This window comes from Nylanderia fulva, unplaced genomic scaffold (genome assembly GCF_048542155.1).
Source record: "Nylanderia fulva isolate GAGA-0341 unplaced genomic scaffold, ASM4854215v1 Scaffold322, whole genome shotgun sequence".
In the NCBI taxonomy this organism is placed as follows: Eukaryota; Metazoa; Arthropoda; class Insecta; order Hymenoptera; family Formicidae; genus Nylanderia; species Nylanderia fulva.
The window spans coordinates 60,533-74,934 of NW_028190393.1; the positions used below are offsets into that span (position 1 = coordinate 60,533).

General features: G+C 33.5%; 2 protein-coding genes and 1 pseudogene across 2 annotated transcripts; 2 read left to right on the forward strand and 1 right to left on the reverse strand.

The window, feature by feature from the left end:
- The first annotated feature begins 441 nt into the window (after positions 1-441).
- On the forward strand, positions 442-2,549 carry LOC146722374 (uncharacterized). Its single transcript, XM_085484900.1, is given in 2 exon segments — positions 442-1,529; positions 1,531-2,549. Coding segments are annotated over 2 exon segments (1,233 nt in total). The 5' UTR covers positions 442-747; the 3' UTR covers positions 1,982-2,549.
- Positions 2,550-5,297: 2,748 nt separating this feature from the next.
- LOC146722375 (uncharacterized) lies at positions 5,298-6,741 on the forward strand. The gene has a single exon (XM_085484901.1). It carries the CDS (start codon positions 5,298-5,300, stop codon positions 6,597-6,599), a length of 1,302 nt encoding a protein of 433 aa, XP_085341027.1. The 3' UTR covers positions 6,600-6,741.
- Positions 6,742-10,886: 4,145 nt separating this feature from the next.
- LOC114944271 (uncharacterized) lies at positions 10,887-13,547 on the reverse strand (annotated as a pseudogene).
- Between the last annotated feature and the right edge of the window lie 855 nt (positions 13,548-14,402).

The following is a 14,402-nucleotide window of genomic DNA, read 5'->3' on the forward strand; positions in this document are numbered from 1 at the left end:
GGGAAGAAGTGTGATAAAAATCGATGTGTGTATATACATGTAGCCGAACTATACAGTTACAGGAGACCAATTATAAAGTTTCTCAGAAATGAAAAGCGGGAAGAAGTGAGATAAATGATTGATGTGTGTATATAAATGTATTTAGTATTGCTAAATTGTACTACTGTTATCTATTGTATTGAAAGTGTAGCTACAGAAGCTAATAAACTCTCTCTCTCTCTCTCTCTCTCTCTCTCTCTCTCTCTCTCTCTCTCTCTCTCTCTCTTTCTCTCCCTCTCCCTCCCTTCCTCCCTCCCCCCTTTCTCTCTCTCCCTCTCTTTCCCTCTCTCTCCCTTTCCCCCCTCTCTCTCTCTTCCTCTCTTTCTCTCTCACCCTCTCTTTCCCGCTCTCTCCCTCTTTCTCACTCTCTCTCCCTTTCTCTCTCCCTCTCTCTCTCTCTCTGAAGTGGAGAAGACGTGTGTCACATCGCTCCGTCAAAATACTGAGTTTTCACCGGTAAACAGTGGAAAAGAAGTATAATAAGTTATTCAAGTTACGCTGCCATAAAAAGGGGATAGCTATGAAAGTTATCTAGCCGGGATATGGCGATCTGTGACTGTGAGCAGTGAATTTATTCTTCGGGGCATTGAAGTCTCGTAAGACAAGTAGACATTATACGTGGACACAATAGTGCTGACGTGTGAAAGTGGATCACAGGTGAGTGATCGATTAGGCTGATATTAGCGGTTTCGGCCGGTAATTATCGGCATGGACGATGAATATGCAGAGTATCGATGCTCGGCATGTAGGAAGGCAATAAAGAATAAAGTCGTCAAATGCAAAACTTGTATAAATAAGCTTTTTTACCATCCAGGATGTGTAATTAAGCATAAAATTCTGGACAGTAGACAAGAATTAGTGCCGTGTAAAGGCCCATTTGAGGAGTTTTTGATTGATAGTAAAGAAACAAACATGAAGACGGCAGGAAGAGATAGGACATCGTCTACAGGATCCGTGGGATCTGCAGGATCGTTCACAAGTAAAGGATCAGGCATTGATGTAAAAGTAGACTGGATCATAAAAACTGTAAAGGAAATAAAAAATGAAACAGCCTGTAAAAATGAAATTAAACTAATGATTAAAGAAGTAGTTCAAGAAGAATTAGTAAATGTTAAGCAAGAACTGGAAAACTTGAAGAAAATGATACAGGGAGTAACATGTGTATCAAAGGAAGAATCGCAGATAAGCTACAGTGAAGCGGTTAAAGGGAAGAAGAAAGAAAACGTTATAATTGTTAAGCCAAAAATGCAACAAGAGAGTGAAGCCACTAAAAAATTGATAAAAGAAAAGGTGGATATTAAGAGTATGGCTATGGGAATAACGAAATTAAGGAAAGGTAGCAAAGGAACAGTAATCGTGGGTTGTGAAACCGGCGAGGAGGTGAAAAAATTGAAGGAGACAGTTCAAACTAAGCTGGGAGAAAATTATAAAGTGATAGAGTCGCCTCAATCAAAACCAAAGATAAAAATTATTAATATAGGTGTAGAAGAGAGATACAGCAAATATGCGAATTGTGAAGAGAATGATCAAAGAAAGGAGAAATAATCAATCTGAAAGAAAAGGAAATGAAGAAGGGTCAATAATAATAGAAGCAGATGAAGAGACACATGAGCTGATACTGAAGAAAGGAAAGCTAAGTGTAGGATGGAAGAAGTGTCCGGTATTTAATCACATCAATGTTAAAAGATGTTTCAAATGCTGGGGATATTATCATATTGCAAAAAATTGTACGCGAGAGGAAGCATGCTATAAATGTGCAGGAAGTCATAACTCGCGTGATTGTACAGCGACAAAGAAGAAATGTGTGAATTGTATGTTCAAAAATCGAACATACAATCTGAATATAAGCGATGACCATGACGCCCTTAGTCCGGAATGTCCGACCTTTAAGAGGGCGCTACGGGAGGAGAAGAGGAGAGCAGGCTGGGAGGACGCTAAATAGCAACCACAGGAAGAAGCGGAGATAATACTATATACAAATGCGCAAAGTTTAATTGCGCACAGAGATGAGATACAACATCAGATCATGAAGAAAATAAATCCTGCGTTCTTAGCATTATCGGAGACCAGAGTGACTGAGGATATCGAAGACAGTGAAGTGAACGTTCCGGGTTATAGTATAGTTAGATGTAATGCTGAGAATAGGAATACGGGAGGAGTTATTTTATACGTTAGAAGCGATATTAAATATGAAATAGTATTAGAGGGAAAAAAAAAATTAGAATCGAATTGTTGGTGTGTTGCGGTAGAAGTAAAAGATAAATTATATAAAGGAGTGATAATGGTAATATATCACTCACCGAGCGCATCGCACGGAGATTTCTTGAGATTTTTCGAGGATATAGTAGAAGAGTTTATAATAAAGGGAGAATGCATGGTAATAGGAGATTTTAATATAGATCTTATGAGAGATTCGTTTTATGCGAATAAACTGCAAACGACAATGCTAAGCTTAGGTATGAAACAATATGTTAACGAACCGACGAGAATTACGAAAGACAGTCAGACAATTATAGATTTGATCTTTGCTAATAACAATAAAATAGTACAGGTAATTTATGAACCTAAAATTACGGATCACGCGTGGCTGAAAGTTGAGCTGAGTGTTAGTAAAACTGAAAGTAAATATAGAGAATTTAGTGCTAGGAATTATAAAAAGTTTGATGAAAATAAATTTGCTATATTAGTGAAAAATAAATTACAAGAAAGCCAGGAATGTCAGTGTGAATGTATGGGTGTCAGTGAGAGGGCGAAAAAACTTGTCGATAGTATAGTGGGTGCGTTAGATGTAATGGCGCCGAGGAAAAAATTTAGAATTCCGAAAGTTTGGGAAGGGAAGAAATGGTTTTCAGACGAAATAAAAGAGGCTGCGGATAGAAGGGATAAGGCATATAGAAGAGCATTGTATGACGATACCGAACAAAATTGGTCGCAGTATAAAATTGAAAGAAATACAGTAGTAAAATTAATTAGGGAGAAGAAAAAAGAATATTATGAAAATATGATAGATCTTAATAAAGAAAATCCTACGTCTATGTGGAAAACCTTGAAAGAAATAATTAGAGGCGAGCCAGTAGGCATAAAAGAGGTAGGAAATATAGATTTTGAAATTTTAGGCGATATCGAAGAGTGCAATATAGCTGATAAATTTAATTTATATTATATACAAAGTATTAATAGTATAATAAACTCTATAAAGGTCGTTAGATCCGGTGATATAATCGATCATTGGATGAATATAAATAAGAAAATTATTTATATTATCGAAAATAAAGGATTTATGGAAAATTTCGTGACTATTAAACTAGAGCAGTTAGAAAAAATTGTTATGGGATTGCCGAAAAAGAAAGGTACGGAAGAGGGAATAACTAGCGATATATTGAGGACAACTTTTTCTGTAATAAAAGAGGAATTTGCGAATATAATAAACAATTCTTTAAGAGAAGGTCTCTGTCCGGAAGGTTGGAAAACCTCTACGATAATACCGATTCCAAAGATAGATAAAGCGAAAAAAGCGAGCGATTATAGGCCTATAAATATGTTACCAATATTTGAAAAAGTGTTAGAATTAGTAGTAAAAGAACAACTTGAAATGTATTTGGAAACTAACGATATTATAACAGAACATCAGTCGGGGTCTAGAAAATATTACTCGTGTGAAACAGCGATTCAAACTGTCATTGACGAATGGAAATTAATAGTAAGCGAAGGAAAAATGGTAGGTGTAATTTTCATGGATCTTAAGAGAGCGTTTGAAACAATAGACAGAGAAAGATTATTAGGAAAAATGTATTATTATGGAATTAGAGGAATGGCCTTAGAATGGTTCAAATCATATTTAAATAATAGGAAACAGCAAGTGCGTTTCAATCATACATGGTCTAAATTATTGACAACAGAATACGGAGTGCCACAAGGCTCGGTACTAGGACCTTTACTATTTATAATATATATAAATGATATAATCGAAGGCTGTCCAGAAGGGTGCAATATAAAAATGTTTGCAGACGACACGCTTATATATGTAAGTGGAGAAAGTAGCACGGATATAGAGATAAAATTGAACACGGCTTTTAATATAATCGAACGTTGGATGAATATAAATAAGTTAAAAATGAATGCAAGTAAAACGAAGTATATGATAGTTAGAAGTATTCGAAAAGAATTGAGAGGTAATACTATTTTGAAATGTCTGGACGGAATTGAAATAGAGCGTGTAGAGACTATGAAATATCTAGGTATAATTATCGATGACAGACTTCGATTTCAAGATCACTGTGATTATATGTTAAAAAAAATAGGTAAAAAAACGAGTTTCTTAAATAGAGTAGGTAATTACATATCAGTGTATACTAGATGCATTATATATAAGACAATCATAGCTCCTCATTTTGAGTATTGCGCGACGATATTAATAGGCATGGGGGAGACGCAGATAACCCAACTGCAGAAGGTACAAAACAGAGCTATGAGGATAATACTTCAATGTGATAGATACACCAAAGTGGAAGACATGCTAGAGGCGTTGCAATTTATGTCAGTAAGACAAAGATTACAATATAATATATGTATATTTATTTTCAAGATATTGAATAACCTGTTACCAATTCAGTTAAGAGATAAGTTACAAATAGTAGGGAACAAATGCGATAGGGAAACAAGACAAGCGGGTAATATCGAAATTCAATTTCGAAAAACAAGGAGTGCACAGAAAAGTTTGTTTTATGAAGGAAGTATATTGTATAACGTCCTGCCAGTAGAAATTAAAACTTGCGATAGGCTCGAATTATTTAAAAGAAGATTAAAAGCGCATATCTTACATATGTAAATGTTAAAACTGTATAAGAAAATAGCTGAGAAAGCTAAATAAAAGCTCATCAATCAATCAATCTCTCGTTCCCTCTCCCTTCCTCTCTCTCCCTCTCTCCCCTTTTCCCCCTCTCTCTCTCTCTCTCTCTGAGTAGACGTGTGTCACATCGCTCCGTCAAAATTCTAAGTTTTTGTTAGTAAATAGAGAGAGAAGAAGGTAAATAAGTTGCTCAAGTTACGCCGCTATAGACCGAGGATAACTATGAGGGTTATCTAGCCGGGATGTCGCGATATGTGAATGTGAGCAGTAAATATATTGTGGAACAGAGAAGTTTTCGCAAGACAGGTAGACATTTTTTGCATTATACGTGGTCATTAGTGCTGACGTGTGTAAGTGGATCACAGGTCTGCGAACGCTTAGATAGCGCTCTCGGCCGGTAATTATCGAGATGGACGATAAATATGCAGAGTATAGATGCTCGGCATGTAAAAAGGCAATAAAGAGTAAAGTTGTTAAATGTAATACTTGTTCAAAGCTTTTTTACCATCCAGGATGTGTAAGTAAGCATAAAATTCTAGATAGAAATCAAGAATACGTGCTGTGTAAAGGACCATTTGTGGAGTTTTTGATCGATAGTGAGAAAGAAACAATCATGAAGAAAACACCGGCGACGGGAGGAAAAGATAGAACATCATCTACAGGATCTACAGGACCGTCCACAAGCGGTGGTATTCAAGGGTTAGGCATTGATGTAAAAGTAGACTGGATCATTAAAGCTGTAAAAGAAATAAAAAATGAAACGACCTGTAAAAATGAAATTAAAAGTATGATTAAAGAAGCACTTCATGAAGAACTAGGAAGTATTAAACAAGAAATAGAAAATTTGAAGAAGATGATGCAAGAAGTAGCAGGTGGCTCAAAGGAAGGATTGCAGACGAACTACAGTGAAGCGGTAAAAAATAAGAAGAAAGAAAACATTATAATTGTGCAACCGAAGAGGGAACAGGAAAGTGAAACTACCAAAAAATTGGTGAAAGAGAAGATAGATATAAAGAAGCTGGAAGTGGGAATATCAAAGTTGAAGAAAGGAAATAAAGGATCGATTATTCTTGGATGTGAGAGCGAGGGAGAAATGGAAAAGCTGAGGGATACAGTACGTGAGAAGCTAGGTGACGATTTCAAGGTCACAGAACCGAAAGGAGTAAAACCAAAAATAAAGGCTGTAATTGTTGGAGAAGAAGAAATGCAGCTGGATGATGAAGCCTTAATTGACACAATCAAAAAACAAAATAAAATTGACGAAGAACTCCACATAAAAATAGTAAAGAGAATGGCCAAAGGTAACGAAAATTCTCGTGCTGGAAGTGGAAGAAAAGAAGACGGTTCCTTAATAATGGAGGTAGATGAAATTGCCCATGAGCTGATGCTGAAAAAAGAAAAAATAAATATCGGATGGAGGAAATGTCCTGTGTTTGAACATTACAGTGTTAAGAGATGCTTTAAATGTTGGGGTTACTATCATATTGCTAAAAATTGTAAGCGAGAAGAAACATGTCATAAATGTGCTGGAAATCATAAAGCAAGTGACTGTAAGGTAACGAAGATGAGGTGTGTAAATTGTATGTACAAAAGTAAAACGTACAACTTAAAGATAAATGACGAACATGATGCGTTAAGCAGAAAATGTCCGACTTTCACCAGAGCACTAGAGGAGGAGAAAAAAAGAGCGGGCTGGGAGTCCACTAAGTAGCAATCATGGATGGAATCAATTGTATACACGAACTCGCAGAGTGTGATGGCGCACAAAGATGAAATTCAAGACTATATGAAGAGGATGAATCTTGCAGTCGTGGCGTTGTCGGAGACTAGGCTCATTGCGGAAATAGAAGACAGTGAAGTGAATACGCCGGGATATAGTTTAGTTAGATGCGATGAGGAAAATAGAAACACAGGAGGCGTAATGACTTACATAAGAAATGATATCAAATATGAGGTAATAGTTAAAGAAAAAATAGTATCTAACTGTTGGTGTGTAGCGATCGAAATGCGAGATAATATATATAAAGGAGTAATTATAGTAGTGTACCATTCACCGAGCGCGTCGGATGGTGATTTCTTAAGATTTATAGAGGATGTAGTGGACCGTTTAGTAGCGAAAGGGCAATGCATCATGTTGGGTGATTTTAATATAAACTTAATGACGGAAGTGTTTTATGCTAAAAAGCTAGTAAATGAGATGTTGTGTTTGGGCATGAAACAATACGTAGATAAACCAACTAGGATTACAGAAAATAGTCAATCTTTGATAGATTTAGTTTTTGCAAATACTAAGGTAAACTGTATCGTATATGATAAGCCGAGGATAACAGATCATTTATGGATAAGCGTTGAACTTAATAGAAGTAATATTGAAGAAAAATATAGAGAATTCATTGGTAGAGATTACAGCAAATTTCAAATAGATGATTTTCTATATGCAATAGAGGAAGGATTAGAAAGTAGAATTAATTTAGGGGTAAATAAAAGAGCAGAGAAATTTGTGCAGAATATGGTAGCGGCGTTAGATAGGGTAGCACCAAAGAAAAAATTTAAAATTCCAAAGATATGACAAGGAAAAAAATGGTATACGGATGATATAAGATTAGCTACAAATGCAAGGGATGAGGCGTATGCAAGAGCGGTATATACGGGTGAAGAACAAGATTGGTTACAGTTTAAAACTGAGAGAAATACGGCAGTCAAAATAATTAGAAAAAAAAGAAAGAATATTATGAGAACATGATAGATGATAATAAAAATGATCCTGTATTAATGTGGAAAACTCTAAAGGAAGTCATAAGAGGAGAGACTAGGGGTTCGAAAGAAATTAATAACATAGACTTTGAAATATTAAAGAATGTAGAAGAATGTACGTTAGTGAATAATTTTAATATATTTTATATACAGAGCATTAACGATATAATAGAATCTATAGAAAAAAGAGACAGTAAAAATACAAAAACCATTTATGTTGTAAATAGTAGTGATAAAATGGAATATTTTAAGTTGATAAATTTAAGGAAACTTGAACAAATTGTTATGGCTTTGCCAAAGAAAAAAGGAACAGATGAGGGAATATCTAGTGATATATTAAAAATGAGCTTTCACGTAATAAAAAATGAACTATTGAAGATAATAAATGATTCATTAATAAAAGGAGTGTGTCCGGAGGGATGGAAAACATCTACTATTGTACCAATTCCTAAGGTAGAGAAACCAAAGAAAGCAAGTGAATTTAGACCAATTAATATATTACCAATTTATGAGAAAGTCTTAGAATTAGTCGTAAAGGAACAAATAGATGAATATTTACATAATAATGATATTATATCAGAGCATCAATCAGGATTTAGAAAATACCATTCGTGCGAAACAGCGATACAAAGCGTCATTGATGATTGGAAGTTAACAATTAGTGAAGGGGAAATAGTAGGAGTAATATTCCTAGACTTAAAACGGGCATTTGAAACGGTGGATAGGACAAGATTGTTAAAAAAATTAGAGCAATATGGAATGAGAGGAATAGTGCTAGAATGGTTTAGAACATATCTAAACAACAGAACGCAACAAGTCAAATTTAACAATCAGCGGTCAGAACGTCTTAGAACGGAATACGGAGTGCCACAAGGTTCGGTACTAGGACCTCTACTATTTATAATATATATAAATGATATAATCGAAGTATGTCCGGAAGGATGCAATATAAAAATGTTTGCAGACGATACGCTTATATATGTAAGTGGAGAAAGTAGCGCAGATATAGAGATAAAAATGAATATGGTTTATAATATAATTGACGCTGGATGAATATAAATAAATTAAAAATGAATGCGGATAAAACGAAATATATGGTAGTTAGAAGTATTCGAAAAGAATTGAGAGGCAATACTATTTTGAAATGTTTGGATGGAACTAAAATAGAACGTGTGGAAACTATAAAATATTTAGGTATAATTATTGATGGCAGACTACGATTTCAAGATCATTGCGATTATATGCTTAAGAAAATAGGGAAAAAGACTAGTTTTTTAAACAGAATAGGTAACTTCGTGTCAGCCTACACTAGATGTATTGTATATAAATCCATAATAGCGCCTCATTTTGAGTATTGTGCCACTCTATCAGTCGGGATGGGAGAAGCGCAGTTGAATAAACTGCAGGTAGCTCAAAACCGTGCCATGAGAGTCATATTGCAATGTAATAGATATACCAAAGTTGAGGACATGCTGCAGGCGCTGCAGTTTATGTCCGTAAGGAAACGATTATATTATAATGTAGGTGTATTTATTTTTAAAATACTAAATAACATGGCATCGGTGGCGTTAAGTAATAAAATAGAAATAGTGGGAAAAGAATGTGATAGACAAACGAGGCAGGCCGGAAACATAGTACTAACATTGCGTAAAACGAGAAGTGCGCAAAAAAGCCTGTTTTACGAAGGAATAAAAATGTATAATGCGTTACCCACCGAGATAAAACAATGTGAAGAATTAATATTATATAAGAGACTGTTAAAAGAATATGTGTTAAATAATGTATAGTAATTATGTATATGTAATAGCTGTGAAAGCTAATAAAGATCAATCAATCAATCAATCAATCAATCTCTCTCTCTCTCTCTCTCTCTCTCTCTCTCTCTCTCTCTCCCTCCCCCCTTTTCTCTCTCCCTTCTTCTTTCCCTCTCTCCCCCTTTCTCTCTCTCCCCCCCTTCTTTCTCTCTTTGTCTCTCACTCCCTTGGCGTTTCTACTTCTTCTTCAACTTTGAGTAAAGCAGAACAAAAGGGACGGAGTAACTCAGCTATTCCAGCGATTGCTCCAACAAATATTAGTTACAATTAAGTCATATCAGGAGTTTACAAATTATTGTCAAATTAAAACATTATAAATCTTTATGCTACCAGTCAGAAATAAAAAAGACTAGAGACAGCATTGAACATATTACGGTAACGATCGTCAACAGAATGGTAAAAATTTTGTCAGTAAGGATATTTTATACGATCTTAATTATTTTGTTATAGATGTCATTTAAACGCTCTGTATTTTTTTGTGAGTTTTTTGTGTGTATAATCGTTCTATTCCCACATTTTTTATTCGAATACATATCCGAAAGATTGCAAAAATAGCTGATAATATGCAAGAACCCCCTTTTTCTCAAATTCCCTTTTCCCTGTACATAATAATATACTTACACAATTTCACGCATTGTGTGTGTTATACAAATTACAAGTCATAATCACAAGCTATTTCTTCATGCATCTTTGTTTTGGACGATCGATCCATGAAATTGTTTTGCGTTTCCCTCAGCACACAAACCTATTCTCCAAGATATAAATAGCATTAAAAACCTCGAAGTGTAACGTAAATGAACACAAAAATATGACTTACCATTTTTTTGAATTCTGAACAGGAAGGGAAAGAAAAAGAGAGAAGCAGTACATCAATGCAACATAAAGAGAAAAATATTACATGCATAAAAGACAAGTGGACTTATATATACTTTTTACTTGCCGGTCTTTCCTTTCGTGTCCACATTTTTGTAATTTCTTATTATTTTTCTCTCCAAAGACCTATTATATATCTCTTTTTAATCAGTATTATGTATATAAATAAATTTTCAGAGGCGATTCTTAGTAAATGCATTGGATAATTTAACTTACGAAAATTTTGTTTCTTTTGACACAATCAAAAATAAAAAAATAAATAAATAAATATAGCAAATGGATATGAAAAAATAAGATAGTTGATACAGATTAACAGCATAATTTATAGTTTTCAAAAATCAAATCCATCGACTTTAACATTACATATGAGATATATCATTGTTGAACTGTGAATTTTAAAATATGCATAAACACATGATTTATGGACTCATCGTCAGTCTGATTTTCATTTTTAGGAAGACAATGAGACAAAATATAAAAAAAAATTTTATGTGTAATAACATTATATTAAAAATAATTATGTATAATTAACGACTATTTCTCTCAATATGATAACATTAATTCTGGAAAGAACGTAGTACCGTAAAATAAGACATCGATGTTTTCAAAACCTTTAAAAAATATCAAACTTCTCGTCATATATTCTTTAACATAATTACAAAATAATTTTTCGTGCTTTGGCTCTGTTGGCCGATTTAGAAAACATCATATTTATATTCTTTATATTGAGAGCCGATAAAAATATTTATTTCTGCGTGATAATTACAAAATGTTATGTATATATCTAATTGTACAATATATACAAATGTACAATTTTACTTTACCGTTCCAAAATTTTCAATTGATAAGGGCATGATGTTGCCAGCAGTTACTTTGCAGGGCGACATAGTTCTGCTTAAAATTAGAAGAAAGATCTTTCTACATCTTCGAGAAGTATAGTACCATCTTCTTTTGCAACTATAATGCAAAATGAGATTCATATTATTTTAGATATAAAAACTAGCAATAAAACTTATATTTATAAGCGTTATGCTTCGCAATGAAGGACACAAGAGGATTTTCTGATAATTTAACAAAAATGAACTGAATCGTGACGTAAGTGTTCGCGCCTTACGAAAAAATATGAATTAAAAATAATTGACGATAAACGCATTCAAAGATATTCAAAGAAATTTTAACATAGACTTATACGGAATATCGCTGTAATCCAATAGAAATTGAGCCTGCCAGAATTATAGATAGAGATGGAAGAATTGTGCAAAATAGAAAGACACAGGTGCTACAATACTGTCTCCATTGTCTAAATTCACCATCACCTGGAAGACAAATTTAAGTTTTTAGAAAAATCAAAGTTTTTTTGTCTTCGACTTTAATTAAGGTTAATTAATTTTAAAAGACACATATGCAATGTTATAATAAAATTATGTTCCAAATTAAAATACTGTCTTTTTCCTTTTTTAACAGCTGTTGATATGTTCTTTTTGTTGCTGCAAAGATAAAGGTCAAGTCATACCTGTATACCGGATACAGTGCTAGAAAGTATCATTGAATAAAAACAGACCAGAAACATATTTGCAAATAAGAACTCGATCTATTCGACAAATCTGCAAAATCACGAATCTCAATGTGTTACAAGTAATTTACAAGTAATAATGAAAAATTCTCATTTGGAGCAAACATTATTTGTTTAATTAATAATTAAGATTAGGAAGATGAAAAGAGGGAAAGAGAGAGAAAAAGAAAAGAAGATTAAGCGATTAACATGTACTCTACTACATGAAGATGCCTACGTAGGCAGTCCAGTGCGGCGTCATAATTGTTATCATCGATTCTTTGTACCTCTAGACGAAAATTGGCGTCATTATTTTTGCCAATGTTCTCCAGCACGTGTCTAGAAGCGTGTTCAAGTGTTGGCGCAAGATACTCTTGTTTCAATTTTGCAATATCGAGTCGTCATTTGATTCTGAATATTCTTACCCAATAATTGCGAACATTCCGCAAGCATGTTGGATCAAAGCATAATAGAAGCTATCAACAGCGACAGCAATCAAGGAATGAGACAATACAGCTAGAGAACTGTGAAGCATTAAGAAATAAAAGTGCTGCTCCATTTTCGCGTTGTACTCAAGTTGATAGGACAATTTCGACAACGGTGGCATTGTTACGTTCTCTATATTTTTTTCCATTATCGTCAGTATGGTAGGTTTAAGAATGAAACTCAATGGCGTTAAAAAGAGGATTACTATAAATTTATATAAGCAACATATATTAAAGGAATGAGAATTGCCTATGATATAAATGACTAAAGTTAATACAATAAATTAAATACAAATTGTTACATTCTTTCAACTTTTTTTAAAAGAGTGGATATGTAATAAAAATAAGAATGGAAAGAGTTTTTGAGTTTCTTTCATATTTCGAAATTTCTATAATTAATAACATTTAATGAGCATCTGTATAAAAATGCATAAAGCATAAAAGCATTTTCCCAAAAATGTAATTTTTTCAGTTACATAATTTGTAATATCTTTATGAATTTTTCCCGATTCTACCAATACATACTCGCATAAACTTTCGTCAGATATTGTCCGTATTTAGTATGCCGTTGTAAAATAGTTTTTTCAGTCTCCGTGTTCAGCAAAAGCCAGTCCTCTTCCATTGTCTTAAAACAGGTTCTTACCTATATAAATATACATTTCCTGCGTTTTTTTTCTTATGTAAAACCACATCAAGTGCAATACGACGTTAATTGCACGACTAAATTTGCATGCAATCTCAATCTACCTACTTTTTCACTGTATATCGTCATAAATACTACTTGATAACTAGTTAGTAGAATGATCATCAACGACGGCACACCTTCGAATATGTTGTTGATGTCGGTCGCATGTAATAGATATAGCGTCTATGTTTAAATAAATATCGCGGATTATATCGACAAAATTGGGATATGAAAAAAAATGTGCAATTAATTTTCTCTATACATGATTTTTAATAACTTTTTATGTGTAACAAGAGCGCTTTGAACGCCATACGCCATATACTAAAGGTGCAATGAGAAGTATCTGGGGTACAACAATACTAAAAGAGAACGTAAATACTGCCACGAAGATCAGACACTTAATACCGATCGTATGATATGACCATATTCCAGCCAATATCATAAACACCTTGGAAAACGCGTAATAGCGACTTTGCCAACAGTCCTTTTGTGCCATCGTCGGAACTACTAGACGCACGAACAATGATTCTTTGTAAATTCACCGAAAAGTTCGGAAACATTAACAATTCTTTGTGCTACTTCTATGACTATAGTTCTTGTCATTATAATAATGAGAGTGCAATTATTTTTGTATAGCGTGTAACCCTGTATTCTCCCTCGTTTCCTTCCCCTCATTATCTAAAGCCTTTTTTAAGAACAAATTAACACTTTTCCTGTAGCAATAATAGATACAACAGTCTGTTCAACAAACCAAATTTCTAAGTAACGACTATGAAAATTTTCTCCTTGGATAGTTGCGAAATAAGCGTTTTCTAATGGCAATTGCGAATTTGTAACGAAAGATATGACATCTACCTGTCATATATTCTCGGTAATTTTAAATTAATTCCAAATTGATGGCAAAAACTGTGTCGATATAAAATCATGTATAATAAATTTTAAAATTTTATTAATAAGCTGCATCGCACAGATGATAAATAATCGAAGTGTATAAAGATTGTGAACGAAGACATCTGTAAAAGCGACCGTTTTGTTTATTATTGAGAGAAAATGATTTTGACATCTTCTCAAAGTGCAATATCAATTTGCTCTGTTATTATATAATATCTATAATATCAATTTGTTCTGCAAATATATTAACAGACATAATTAGGGATTATAACAAATAATAAAAAATCTAAAAAAATATTTAAATGTACATTTATTATACATTTTTATTTTGTCATCCAAAAAAGCAGGATATGTGAAATTTTTATTTATTTTGCAATATGTTCATGAAATATATATGAACAAATTGCGATAAAAGAAGAATTAATAAAGGAGAGAAAGAATCCAAGTGCAAGTTATATGC

What these genes read in the sequence shown, in the direction of transcription:
- LOC146722375 (XM_085484901.1), top strand. Translation starts at nt 5,298, where the DNA reads ATGGACGATAAATATGCAGAGTATAGATGCTCGGCATGTAAAAAGGCA.